The sequence below is a fragment of the Salvelinus alpinus genome, chromosome 19, assembly GCF_045679555.1.
Source record: "Salvelinus alpinus chromosome 19, SLU_Salpinus.1, whole genome shotgun sequence".
Taxonomy (NCBI): domain Eukaryota; kingdom Metazoa; phylum Chordata; class Actinopteri; order Salmoniformes; family Salmonidae; genus Salvelinus; species Salvelinus alpinus.
The window spans coordinates 3,158,088-3,172,921 of NC_092104.1; the positions used below are offsets into that span (position 1 = coordinate 3,158,088).

Here is a 14,834-nt window from a genome sequence, read left to right on the forward strand (position 1 = left end):
ATGAGTTGTTATGACAGCACCAGGCTAGAGGAAAGGAGTGTCAGGGATATAATGTCTGAGACATTGTTGAAGTATTTTCATCCTTGTCTTGAAAGATTCACGTTGTGTGTGTTGTTTCTGTCCCCCCCCCCCCCCCCCCTCACCTAGGATAAAGATGATACCCACTTCGTAGTCTTCTCTAAAGAAGAGGGATCCGGACTTGGTTTCAGTATCGCTGGTGGAATGGACCTTGAGCAGAAGTCCATAACTGTAAGTACAGTAGTATTACAGTAGTATTACAGTAGTATAACAGTAGTATCACAGCAGTATCACATTAGTATAACAGTAGTATAACAGTAGTATAACAGCAGTATACCAGTAGTAGTACAGTAGTATTACAGTAGTATAACAGTAGTATAACAGTAGTATAACAGCAGTATACCAGTAGTATTACAGTAGTATTACAGTAGTATTACAGTAGTATAACAGTAGTATTACAGTAGTATAACAGTAGTATAACAGTAGTATAACAGTAGTATAACAGCAGTATACCAGTAGTATTACAGTAGTATTACAGTAGTATAACAGTAGTATAACAGTAGTATAACAGTAGTATAACAGCAGTATAACAGTAGTATAACAGTAGTATTACAGTGGTATAACAGTAGTATAACAGTAGTATAACAGTAGTACAGTTATAAATATATACATATATTATATATATATATAAAGATATGGAGTAAGTAATGAGAAACCTAGAGTAAACAAATGTTTTTGTCTCTATTCAATGTTGAACAATTCATTACTCACTCACTCACCACCAATCCATTGAGATAGATTGGAGTGCCTAGTGTGTAGGGGCTAGGAGTTGATTTGGGATTCAATTTCACTTCTTAACTCTCCCACTTACCTCTGTTTGGGGCAGGTCCACCGGGTGTTCTCTAAAGGCGTGGCCGGCCTGGAAGGTACCATTCAGCGGGGGGACAGTGTCCTGTCCATCAACGGCAGCAGCTTGGAGGGGATGTCCCACGTAGAAGCCGTGTCCTGTCTCCACCAGGCTAGACTGTGCAGTCAGGCCCTGGTGGTCCTTCGCAGGGGGAAGGACAGTGAAGGACAGATGTCCCCGAGACAACATGACCTGTCCCACCACACCGGAAGAAGCTACTCCCTGGGGTGCAGAGAGAACAGGCCTGAGACAACTAGATCTGTTATGGGACTGGGAGGTACAGGATAGGAAACATTAACATACTGCAAAGCCAGAGTGATCTACACATTTTTGTTTTGTAGCTTTCAAATAGGCACATTCTTCTCCTATACCCTGCAACTCCTCCCTGAGTCCTTGGTGTACAAGAGATGTGTTTTTCTGTCAATATAACGGTTAAAATAATGGTTAATAAATGACTCTTAATAAGGGTTGCTCATAAATGTATATTTTCCAGAATACTGTTTTGTCTGTTTTATTTTTCCTGGTTTTAGATCTAGTAGGACTTGTTTACTCTCAGTATGGTTGTTCTAAGTCCATGCAATATGCTTTAATCACATCATAAGACCAATTTTTAAGTCTTAAAAAAAAACACGTTTAGGTTTAATAGCGTATTTAGAAAGAGAGAAGAGGTCTAGTAATGTTTCTGTCAGGCCTACCGCTACAGCACGTCATGGTAGCGTTCACTAAACAACTGACACCCAATTACATTACCAACATCACATACAAATAATTACATTTACATTAATCATGATATCTTTCTGTTAGCTAAACCTGCTTTGCAGTTAACATTTCATTGAAAAGGTTTTTTTTTTGGGGGGGGGGCGAGTCTACCCACAAAGACAGTTATCATTACTAGCATCGCTAACTGGTTACATAAGGAGTGATAGCATCGCTAACTGGTTACATAAGGAGTGATAGCATCGCTAACTGGTTACATACGGAGTGATAGCATCGCTAACTGGTTACATACGGAGTGATAGCATCGCTAACTGGTTACATACGGAGTGATAGCATCGCTAACTGGTTACATAAGGAGTGATAGACAAACGTGCGCACCAAACAGACAGACAGACGGGCAATATCGCTGAATATTAAATGGCAGATATGTTACATTTGGCTTATTAAGCCAATAGTGGCTAACCAGGCGTGGGATAATGTGTCTTTGATTGGATAGTAGCTGGGATCTTTGTTTATGACAGTTTGCGATGGAACGCATACAAAAATGCATGTGCTTTCAGAATTGCTTGGCGAGCTACTCATAGGTGTGACGTATACGCTCGGAGTCAGGAAGCAGGTGTAGAAGGTGAGTTTTAGTAATGAGAATAAGTAGATGAACAAAACAGGAGTAGCGTATTGAACGTGACCAAAACCAATACTGCCTGAAGACTGAGGCTACGGAATAAAATACAAATAAATAAAAGAGGAAGTAATCAGGGTAATGATGAAGTCCAGGTGTGCATAATGAGGGTTGCCAGGTGTGCATAATGAGGGTTGCCAGGTGTGCATAATGAGGGTTGCCAGGTGTGCATAATGAGGGTTGCCAGGTGTGCGTAATGAGGGTTGCCAGGTGTGCGTAATGATGGTTGCCAGGTGTGCGTAATGAGGGTTGCCAGGTGGGCGTAATGAGGGTTGCCAGGTGTGCGTAATGATGGTTGCCAGGTGTGCGTAATGATGGTTGCCAGGTGTGCGTAATGATGGTTGCCAGGTGTGTGTAATGATGGTTGCCAGGAACGGTGGTTATTAGACCGGCGACGTCAAGCGGCGGAGAGAGGGAACGGGAGTAGGCATGACTATAGGTGGGCTGCGAGCTACTGGTAGCTGTTTCTGTTGGAGACAATACCTCAACATGTGTGCCCCACAGGGCTGGGTGCTCAGCCGCCTCCTGTACTCCCTGTTCACCCATGACTGCTTGGCCATGCACGCTTCCAACTCAATCATCAAGTTTGCTGACGACACAGGGAGAAGGTTAGAGCCATGGCGGAGTGGTGACAGGAAAATAACTTCTTCAACGTCAGCAAAACGAAGTAGCTGATCGTGGACTACATAATCATCGACGTGGTCAAAAGCTTCAAGTTCCTCGGCATGCACATCACTGATGACCTGAAATGGTCCCTTCACACAGACAGTGTGGAACAGCACCTCTTCAACCTCAGGAGAATGAAGAAATTAGGCTTTGCCCCTAAGACCATCACAAACGTCAACAGATGCACCATTGAGAGCATCCTGTCGGACTGTATCACCGCCTGGTACGGCAATTACAGCACCGCAAACTGCAGGGTTCTCCAGAGGGTGTGCGGTCATCACTCGTGGGAACACTGCCTTCCCTCCAGGACCTCTACAGCACACCCAAGTGTCACAGGAAGGACAAGAAGATCGTCACGGACCTCAGCCCCACCCCCCGAGCCGCGGCCTGTTCACCCCCGCTACCATCTATAAGGAGGGGGTAGTACAGGTGCATTAGAGCTGGGACCGAGAGACTGAGAAACAGCTTCTATCTCCAGGCCATCAGACTGTTAAATAGTCACCACTAGCCGGCCTCCACCCAGTACCCTGCCCTGAACCTTAGTGACTGTTACTAGTCTCCCACAGTACCCTGCCCTGAACCTTGGTGACTGTTACTAGCTGGCCTCCACCCAGTACCCTGTCCTGAACCTTAGTGACTGTTACTAGTCTCCCACAGTACCCTGCCCTGAACCTTGGTGACTGTTACTAGCTGGCCTCCACCCAGTACCCTGTCCTGAACCTTAGTGACTGTCGCTAGCCGGCCTCCACCCAGTACCCTGTCCTGAACCTTAGTTACTGTTACTAGTCTCCCACAGTGCCCTGCCCTGAACCTTGGTGACTGTTACTAGCCGGCCTCCACCCAGTACCCTGCCCTGAACCTTAGTTACTGTTACTAGCCTCCCCCAGTACCCTGCCCTGAACCTTAGTGACTGTTACTAGCTGGCCTCCACCCAGTACCCTACCCTGAACCTTAGTGACTGTTGCTAGCCGGCCTCCACCCAGTACCCTGCCCTGAACCTAGTGACTGTTACTAGCCGGCCTCCACCCAGTACCCTGCCCTGAACCTTAGTGACTGTTGCTAGCCGGCCTCCACCCAGTACCCTGCCCTGAACCTAGTGACTGTTACTAGCCGGCCTCCACCCAGTACCCTGCCCTGAACCTTAGTTACTGTTACTAGCCTCCCCCAGTACCCTGCCCTGAACCTTAGTGACTGTTACTAGCCTTCCCCAGTACCCTGCCCTGAACCTTAGTGACTGTTACTAGCCTCCCCCATTACCCTGCCCTGAACCTTAGTGACTGTTGCTAGCCGGCCTCCACCCATTACCCTGCCCTGAACCTAGTGACTGTTACTAGCCGGCCTCCACCCAGTACCCTGCCCTGAACCTTAGTTACTGTTGCTAGCCGGCCTCCACCCATTACCCTGCCCTGAACCTAGTGACTGTTACTAGCCGGCCTCCAGTACCCTGCCCTGAACCTTAGTGACTGTTGCTAGCCGGCCTCCACCCATTACCCTGCCCTGAACCTAGTGACTGTTACTAGCCGGCCTCCACCCAGTACCCTGCCCTGAACCTTAGTTACTGTTACTAGCCTCCCCCAGTACCCTGCCCTGAACCTTAGTGACTGTTACTAGCCTCCCCCAGTACCCTGCCCTGAACCTTAGTGACTGTTACTAGCCGGCTACCACCCAGTACCCTGCCCTGAACCTTAGTGACTGTTACTAGCCGGCCTCCACCCCGTACCCTGCCCTGAACCTTAGTGACTGTTACTAGCCGGCTACCACCCAGTACCCTGCCCTGAACCTTAGTGACTGTTACTAGCCGGCCTCCACCCCGTACCCTGCCCTGAACCTTAGTTACTGTTACTAGCCTCCCCCAGTACCCTGCCCTGAACCTTAGTGACTGTTACTAGCCTTCCCCAGTACCCTGCCCTGAACCTTAGTGACTGTTACTAGCCTCCCCCAGTACCCTGCCCTGAACCTTAGTGACTGTTGCTAGCCGGCCTCCACCCATTACCCTGCCCTGAACCTAGTGACTGTTACTAGCCGGCCTCCACCCAGTACCCTGCCCTGAACCTTAGTTACTGTTGCTAGCCGGCCTCCACCCATTACCCTGCCCTGAACCTAGTGACTGTTACTAGCCGGCCTCCAGTACCCTGCCCTGAACCTTAGTGACTGTTGCTAGCCGGCCTCCACCCATTACCCTGCCCTGAACCTAGTGACTGTTACTAGCCGGCCTCCACCCAGTACCCTGCCCTGAACCTTAGTTACTGTTACTAGCCTCCCCCAGTACCCTGCCCTGAACCTTAGTGACTGTTACTAGCCTCCCCCAGTACCCTGCCCTGAACCTTAGTGACTGTTACTAGCCGGCTACCACCCAGTACCCTGCCCTGAACCTTAGTGACTGTTACTAGCCGGCCTCCACCCCGTACCCTGCCCTGAACCTTAGTGACTGTTACTAGCCGGCTACCACCGTACTCTTCCCTGCTGCCCTATGTACATAGTCATTAACAGTGGTCACCTTCATAATGTTTACATACTGTTTTACCCACTTCATATGTATATACTGTATTCTAGTTACGGCTCATCCTATGTAACTACTGCTGTACACTACACATATGGTCCATACACACCATTATATACAATGCATTCAGAAAGCATTCAGACCCACATTTTGTTACATTACAGCCTTATTCTAAAATGTATTAAATTGTTTTTTTTCCCCCTCATCAATCTACGCACAATAGTCCATAATGACAAAGCAAAAACAGGTTTGTAGAAATTGTAGCAAATTTATTAAAAATAGAAAAATAATCAGACCCTTTACTCAGAACATTTTTGAAGCACCTTCGGCAGCCTCGAGTGTTCTTGGGTATAACGCTACAAGCTTGGCACACCTGTATTTGGGGAGTTTCTACCATTCTTCTCTACAGATTCTCTTAAACACTATCAGGTTGGATGGGGAGCGTCGCTGCACAGCTATTTTCTGGTCTCTCAAGAGATGTTCGATTGGGTTCAAGTCCGGTCTCTGGCTGGGCCATTCAAGGACATTCAGAGACTTGTCCCGAAGCCACTCCTGCGGTGTCTTGGCTGTGTGCTTAGGGTCGTTGTCTTGTTGGAAATTGAACCTTTGCTCCAGTCTGAGGTCCTGTGCGCTCTGGATCTCTCTGTACTCTGCTCTGTTCATCTTTCTCTCGATCCTGACTAGTCTCCCAGTCCCTACCGCTGAAGAACTCCCCACAGCATGATGCTGCTATCACCATGCTTCACCGTAGGGATGGTGCCAGGTTTCCTCCAGACGTGACGCTTCGCATTCAAGCCAAAGAGTTCCAACTTGGTTTCATCAGACCAGAGAATCTTGTTTCTCATGGTCTGAGAGTCCTTTAGGTGCCTTTTGGCAAACTCCAAGCGGGCTGTCATGTTTATTTTACTGATTTGTGGCTTCCGTCTGGCAACTCTACCATAAAGGCCTGATTCGTGGAGTGCGGCAGAGATTGTTGTCCTTCTGGAAGGTTCTCCCATCTCCACAGATGAACTCTAGAGCTCTGTCAGAGTGACTATTGGGTTCTTGGTCACCTCCCTGACCAAGGCCCTTCTCCCCGATTACTCTGTTTGGCCAGACGGCCAGCTCTAGGAAAAGTCTTGGTGGTTCCAAACTCCTCCCATTTAAGAATGATGGAGGCCAATTTGTTCTTGGGGACCTTCAATGCTGCAGAAATGTTTTGGTACCCTTACCCAGATCTGAGTCTCGACACAATCCTGTCTCGGAGCTCTACGGACAATTCCTTTGACCTCATTGACCTTTGGTTTTTGCTCTGACATGTACTGTCAACTGTGGGACCCTATATAGACAGGCATGAGCCTTTCCAAATCATGTCCAGCCAATTGAATTTACCACAGGTGGACTCCAATCAAGTTGTAGAAGCATCTCAAGGATAATCAATGGAGACAGGATGCACCTGACCTCAATTTTGTGTCTCAGCAACAAAACAAAAAAAAATGTTTTCACTTTGTCGTTATGGGGTATTGTTTGTAGATTGCTGAGCTTTAAAAAAAAAAAAAATTAAAATCCATTTTAGAATAAGGCTGTGATGTAACAAAATGTGGAAAAGTCATGGGGTCTGAATGCTTTCCGAATGCCCTGTATTCTGAACTCTGACATTGCTTGTTCTGATATTTCTTAAATTCTTTATTTTTACTTTATGGATTATGTATGTATTGTTTTGTATTGCTAGGTATTACTGCACAGTTGTAGCTAGAAACACAAGCATTACACTGCACCTGAGATAACATCCGCAAATCTATATACGTTACAAATAAACTTAGATTTGATTTGATTTAGAGGACGGTTGCCCTGCAACCAGAAAAATAATGAACTTCTCTGCCATTTTGTTTGATAGAGATGTTAACCAATCAGCATTCAGCATTAGACCCACCCGTTGTATAATACTGTATCAATAACCATGTATGATAGAGACGTTAACCAAAACTTATGTTCTCATTAACCATTATCAGAAAAGGTTTTTGTTTCATAACTGCACTTCAGTTCCTAAAAACCAAAGCGCTATTTGTATAGAGCTGACATGATTCCTGCGGGACTGGGTGCTCACTGTTCCTCTGTGTGTTCCGGTAGTGGTGGAGGTGGGTCCTGACGGGGCTCTGAGAGTGGAGCTGCTGAAGACGTCAGCTGGTCTGGGCTTCAGTCTGGAGGGGGGCAAAGCCTCGGCACACGGAGACCTACCCCTCAACGTTAAACGAGTCTTCAAAGGTCAGCCAACACACATTCACACACACACAGACAAAGGCACGCACACGCAGGAACGTAAGTATACACACACACACACACACACACACACACACACACACACACACACACACACACACACACACACACACACACACACACACACACACACACACACACACACACACACACACACACACACACACACACACACACACACACACACACACACACACACACACACAATACCTTGGTCTCTATTCGTATGGTGGCATGTCAGTGTCAGCCTATGGCCACCAGAGGGGGCATTTCCCCAGCATGGCAGTCAAAACAGACACGGTCAGTGAGTTTGTCTGCCAATACAGACTTTCCAATGAGGAGAAGAGGGGTGACGGGAAGAGAAAAGAGGAGAGGAGAGGAGAGAGGAGGGGAAGAGGAGAGGAGAGAGAGCCTGCGTAGACAGCTGGATTGGGGTACATGTAGGGGAGAGGAGGGGAAGAGGAGAGGAGAGAGGAGGGGAAGAGGAGAGGAGAGAGAGCCTGCGTAGACAGCTGGATTGGGGTACATGTAAGGGAGAGGAGGGGAAGAGGAGAGAGAGCCTGCGTAGACAGCTGGATTGGGGGTACATGTAAGGGAGAGGAGGGGAAGAGGAGAGGAGAGAGAGCGTGCGTAGACAGCTGGATTGGGGTACATGTAGGGGAGAGGAGGGGAAGAGGAGAGGAGAGAGGAGGGGAAAAGGAGAGGAGAGAGAGCCTGCGTAGACAGCTGGATTGGGGTACATGTAAGGGAGAGGAGGGGAAGAGGAGAGAGAGCCTGCGTAGACAGCTGGATTGGGGTACATGTAGGGGAGAGGAGGGGAAGAGGAGAGAGAGCCTGCGTAGACAGCTGGATTGGGGGTACATGTAAGGGAGAGGAGGGGAAGAGGAGAGGAGAGAGAGCCTGCGTAGACAGCTGGATTGGGGTACATGTAGGGGAGAGGAGGGGAAGAGGAGAGGAGAGAGGAGGGGAAGAGGAGAGAGAGCCTGCGTAGACAGCTGGATTGGGGTACATGTAAGGGAGAGGAGGGGAAGAGGAGAGAGAGCCTGCGTAGACAGCTGGATTGGGGTACATGTAGGGGAGAGGAGGGGAAGAGGAGAGAGAGCCTGCGTAGACAGCTGGATTGGGTTACATGTAGGGGAGAGGAGGGGAAGAGGAGAGGAGAGAGGAGGGGAAAAGGAGAGGAGAGAGAGCCTGCGTAGACAGCTGGATTGGGGTACATGTAGGGGAGAGGAGGGGAAGAGGAGAGAGAGCCTGCGTAGACAGCTGGATTGGGTTACATGTAGGGGAGAGATGCCATGGCGGAAGAGAGCTTTCAGAATCCTACACTATCTATTACAGCAAGGTTTCATAGATCCAACATTTAAGTACGCAGGTATCACACAATACAACAGTTCTAATGCATTACGATACAGGTATAATGCATTACGATACAGTTATAATGCACTACGATACAGTTATAATGCATTATGATACAGTTATAATGCATTATGATACAGTTATAATGCATTACGATACAGTTCTAATGCATTATGATACAGTTATAATGCATTATGATACAGTTATAATGCATTATGATACAGTTCTAATGCATTACGATACAGTTATAATGCGTTGTAATACTTGTCATGACCATTTATGACACATTGTAACGTCTGATCATAATGAACCCAACCTCCTCTAGGTGGTGCTGCGGAGCTGTCGAGGGTGGTGGACGTGGGGGACGAGGTACTGGAGGTCAACGGACGCTCGCTGCAGGGCCTCGTGCATTACGACGCCTGGAACATCATCAAGGCCGCCAGCGAAGGCCCCGTGCAGCTCGTCATCAGGAAACCGCGGACCTCTGTATGACAGACATACAACAGACATAATAGAACTAATATGACGTAACCAGACGTACCTCGTAGAACACGTATGTCAGCTTGAGGTGACATATTGTATAATCCAGGACTTTTTGTATGACAGACATACAACAGACATATCTCAGAGAACTATACATATAGCTACGATGGCTGAAATGTTATTATTATGACATATTCTGATGAAACGGACAGACATGTTGGACGGACATTGCAAAGTGGTTCTTTTGTTAAGCAGACTGCAATTCGGTCCGGAATGTCAAATAGAGGATCAAAACCAGATCGTGGAGTATGAAGCATTCTTTCTTTTATTTTGGTGTTTTATACAGGAGGACAAGAGACTATTATAGTGGTTTATACAGGAGGACAAGAGGCTATTATAGTGTCTTATACAGGAGGATATTAGACTATTATAGTGTTTTATACAGGAGGAAAAGAGGCTATTATAGTGTCTTATACAGGAGGAAAAGAGGCTATTATAGTGTCTTATACAGGAGGACAAGATACTATAATAGTGTTTTATACAGGAGGACAAGATACTATTATAGTGTTTTATACAGGAGGATATTAGACTATTATAGTGTTTTATACAGGAGGAAAAGAGGCTATTATAGTGTCTTATACAGGAGGACAAGAGGCTATTATAGTGTTTTATACAGGAGGATATTAGACTATTATAGTGTTTTATACAGGAGGAAAATAGGCTATTATAGTATCTTATACAGGAGGAAAAGAGGCTATTATAGTGTCTTATACAGGAGGAAAATAGGCTATTATAGTGTCTTATACAGGAGGACAATATACTAATATAGTGTCTTATACAGGAAGACAAGAGGCTATTATAGTGTCTTATACAGGAGGACAAGATACTATTATAGTGTTTTATACAGGAGGATATTCGACTATTATAGTGTTTTATACAGGAGGAAAAGAGGCTATTATAGTGTCTTATACAGGAGGACAAGAGGCTATTATAGTGTCTTATACAGGAGGGAAAGAGGCTATTATAGTGTCTTATACAGGAGGGAAAGAGGCTATTATAGTGTTTTATACAGGAGGAAAAGAGGCTATTATAGTGTTTTATACAGGAGGATAATAGACTATTATAGTGTTTTATACAGGAGGACAAGAGAGACTAGTATAGTGTTTTATACAGGAGGACGAGAGGGTAGTATAGTGTGTTACACAGGAGGATAAGAGAGTGTCTTTATGGTGGCATCTTGGAATATCTCAACAAGGTGTCGAAAGCGTTCAATAGGGATGCTGGCCCATGTTGACGCCAATGCTTCCCACAGTTGTGTCAAGTTGGCTGGATGTCCTTTGGGTGGTGGACCATTCTTGATACACACAGGAAACTGTTCAGGGTGAAAAACCCAGCAGCGTTGCAGTTCTTGACACAAACTGGTGCGCCTGGCACCTACTACCATACCCCGTTCAAAGGCACTTAAATATTTTGTCTTGACTATTCACCCTCTGAATGGCACACATACACAATCCATGTCTCAATTGTCTCAAAGGCTTAAAAAGTCCTTCTCTAACCTGTCTCCAGCCCTTCATCTACACTGATTGAAGTATATTTAACAAGGGACATCAATAAGGATCATAGTTTTCACCTGGATTCACCTGGTCAGTCTATGTCATGGAAAGAGCAGGTGTTCCTAATGTTTTGTCCACTCAGTGTAGTATTCTAGTATAATTGCTGTTGTTATTATAGTTTTACTCTGGATTTCAGAATAAGACAACCATGCTTTGGTTACAACCTCTTGCTCGAATAGAATCATATCAAACATGCAAAAATAATAATAATCAAAGGACTGTTGTTTTGGGGTTTTATGTTAGCATCGATGCTAACTGGCTAGGCTTTTTTCTCTCTTAAAATGTGATTATTTTATGAATAACATTAAAATGTCACTTTGCCATTAAAACCTTTATCTCTTATTTGAACCAACCTTATTTTATGTAAAGGTATCGGTCAGTTTACCCTGTAGGTATCCGTCAGTTTACCCTGTAGGTATCCATCAGTTTACCCTGTAGGTAGTCATCAGTTTACCCTGTAGGTATCCATCAGTTTACCCTGTAGGTATCCGTCAGTTTACCCTGTAGGTATCGGTCAGTTTACCCTGTAGGTATCGGTCAGTTTACCCTGTAGGTATCGGTCAGTTTACCCTGTAGGTATCCGTCAGTTTACCCTGTAGGTATCCGTCAGTTTACCCTGTAGGTATCCGTCAGTTTACCCTGTAGGTATCCGTCAGTTTACCCTGTAGGTATCCGTCAGTTTACCCTGTAGGTATCCGTCAGTTTACCCTGTAGGTATCCGTCAGTTTACCCTGTAGGTATCGGTCAGTTTACCCTGTAGGTATCGGTCAGTTTACCCTGTAGGTATCCGTCAGTGTACCCTGTAGGTATCGGTCAGTTTACCCTGTAGGTATCGGTCAGTTTACCCTGTAGGAATCCGTCAGTTTACCCTGTAGGTATCGGTCAGTTTACCCTGTAGGTATCCATCAGTTTACCCTGTAGGTATCCGTCAGTTTACCCTGTAGGAATCTGTCAGTTTACCCTGTAGGTATCGGTCAGTTTACCCTGTAGGTATCGGTCAGTTTACCCTGTAGGTATCGGTCAGTTTACCCTGTAGGTATCGGTCAGTTTACCCTGTAGGTATCGGTCAGTTTACCCTGTAGGTATCGGTCAGTTTACCCTGTAGGTATCGGTCAGTTTACCCTGTAGGTATCGGTCAGTTTACCCTGTAGGTATCCATCAGTTTACCCTGTAGGTATCCGTCAGTTTACCCTGTAGGTATCCGTCAGTTTACCCTGTAGGTATCCGTCAGTTTACCCTGTAGGTATCCGTCAGTTTACCCTGTAGGTATCGGTCAGTTTACCCTGTAGGTATCCGTCAGTTTACCCTGTAGGTATCCATCAGTTTACCCTGTAGGTAGTCATCAGTTTACCCTGTAGGTATCCGTCAGTTTACCCTGTAGGTATCCGTCAGTTTACCCTGTAGGTATCCGTCAGTTTACCCTGTAGGTATCCGTCAGTTTACCCTGTAGGTATCGGTCAGTTTACCCTGTAGGTATCGGTCAGTTTACCCTGTAGGTATCCGTCAGTTTACCCTGTAGGTATCCGTCAGTTTACCCTGTAGGTATCCGTCAGTTTACCCTGTAGGTATCCGTCAGTTTACCCTGTAGGTATCCGTCAGTTTACCCTGTAGGTATCCGTCAGTTTACCCTGTAGGTATCCGTCAGTTTACCCTGTAGGTATCCGTCAGTTTACCCTGTAGGTATCCGTCAGTTTACCCTGTAGGTATCCGTCAGTGTACCCTGTAGGTATCGGTCAGTTTACCCTGTAGGTATCGGTCAGTTTACCCTGTAGGTATCGGTCAGTTTACCCTGTAGGTATCGGTCAGTTTACCCTGTAGGTATCGGTCAGTTTACCCTGTAGGTATCCATCAGTTTACCCTGTAGGTATCCGTCAGTTTACCCTGTAGGAATCTGTCAGTTTACCCTGTAGGAATCTGTCAGTTTACCCTGTAGGAATCCGTCAGTTTACCCTGTAGGTATCGGTCAGTTTACCCTGTAGGTATCGGTCAGTTTACCCTGTAGGTATCGGTCAGTTTACCCTGTAGGTATCGGTCAGTTTACCCTGTAGGTATCGGTCAGTTTACCCTGTAGGTATCGGTCAGTTTACCCTGTAGGTATCGGTCAGTTTACCCTGTAGGTATCCATCAGTTTACCCTGTAGGTATCGGTCAGTTTACCCTGTAGGTATCCATCAGTTTACCCTGTAGGTATCGGTACTGTAGCTGAGTTGGATTAGTGATACGGCGTTACACTACTGTAGCTGAGTTGGATTAGTGATACGGCGTTACACTACTGTAGTTGGATTAGTGATACGGTGTTACACTACTGTAGAGTGAAAAGGTGTTACACTACTGTAGCTGAGTTGGATTAGTGCTACGGTGTTACACTACTGTAGCTGAGTTGGATTAGTGATACGGTGTTACACTACTGTAGAGTGATACGGTGTTACACTACTGTAGCTGAGTTGGATTAGTGATACGGTGGTACACTACTGTAGTTGAGTTGGATTAGTGCTACGGCGTTACACTACTGTAGCTGAGTTGGATTAGTGCTACGGCGTTACACTACTGTAGCTGAGTTGGATTAGTGATACGTCGTTACACTACTGTAGAGTGATACGGCGTTACACTACTGTAGCTGAGTTGGATTAGTGATACGGCGTTACACTACTGTAGAGTGATACGGCGTTACACTACTGTAGCTGAGTTGGATTAGTGATACGGCGTTACACTACTGTAGAGTGATACGGCGTTACACTACTGTAGCTGAGTTGGATTAGTGATACGGCGTTACACTACTGTAGAGTGATACGGCGTTACACTACTGTAGCTGAGTTGGATTAGTGATACGGCGTTACACTACTGTAGCTGAGTTGGATTAGTGATACGGCGTTACACTACTGTAGAGTGATACGGCGTTACACTACTGTAGCTGAGTTGGATTAGTGATACGGCGTTACACTACTGTAGAGTGATACGGCGTTACACTACTGTAGCTGAGTTGGATTAGTGCTACGGTGTTACACTACTGTAGCTGAGTTGGATTAGTGATACGGTGTTACACTACTGTAGCTGAGTTGGATTAGTGCTACGGCGTTACACTACTGTAGAGTGATACGGTGTTACACTACTGTAGAGTGATACGGTGTTACACTACTGTAGCTGAGTTGGATTAGTGCTACGGCGTTACACTACTGTAGAGTGATACGGTGTTACACTACTGTAGCTTTGTTGGATTAGTGCTACGGCGTTACACTACTGTAGAGTGATACGGTGTTACACTACTGTAGCTGAGTTGGATTAGTGATACGGTGTTACACTACTGTAGTTGAGTTGGATTAGTGATACGGCGTTACACTACTGTAGAGTGATACGGTGTTACACTACTGTAGCTGAGTTGGATTAGTGATACGGTGTTACACTACTGTAGTTGAGTTGGATTAGTGATACGGCGTTACACTACTGTAGAGTGATACGGTGTTACACTACTGTAGTTGGATTAGTGATACGGTGTTACACTACTGTAGTTGGATTAGTGATACGGTGTTACACTACTGTAGCTGAGTTGGATTAGTGATACGGCGTTACACTACTGTAGTTGAGTTGGATTAGTGATACGGTGGTACACTACTGTAGTTGAGTTGGATTAGTGATACGG

At 46.0% G+C, this 14,834-nt stretch overlaps 1 protein-coding gene across 1 annotated transcript in view; it reads left to right on the forward strand.

Moving 5' to 3' along the window:
- The window catches only part of LOC139545991 (PDZ domain-containing protein 2-like), a 226,287-nt gene extending 214,513 nt beyond the window's left edge, over window positions 1–11,774 (forward strand). The window contains exons 22-25 of the mRNA XM_071354254.1: window positions 148–249; window positions 905–1,202; window positions 7,597–7,731; window positions 9,428–11,774. Of these exons, the coding sequence (XP_071210355.1) occupies window positions 148–249; window positions 905–1,202; window positions 7,597–7,731; window positions 9,428–9,594 (702 nt within the window). The 3' untranslated portion in view covers window positions 9,595–11,774. The remainder of the gene's footprint in view (window positions 1–147; window positions 250–904; window positions 1,203–7,596; window positions 7,732–9,427) is intronic.
- The last annotated feature ends 3,060 nt before the right edge of the window (window positions 11,775–14,834 follow it).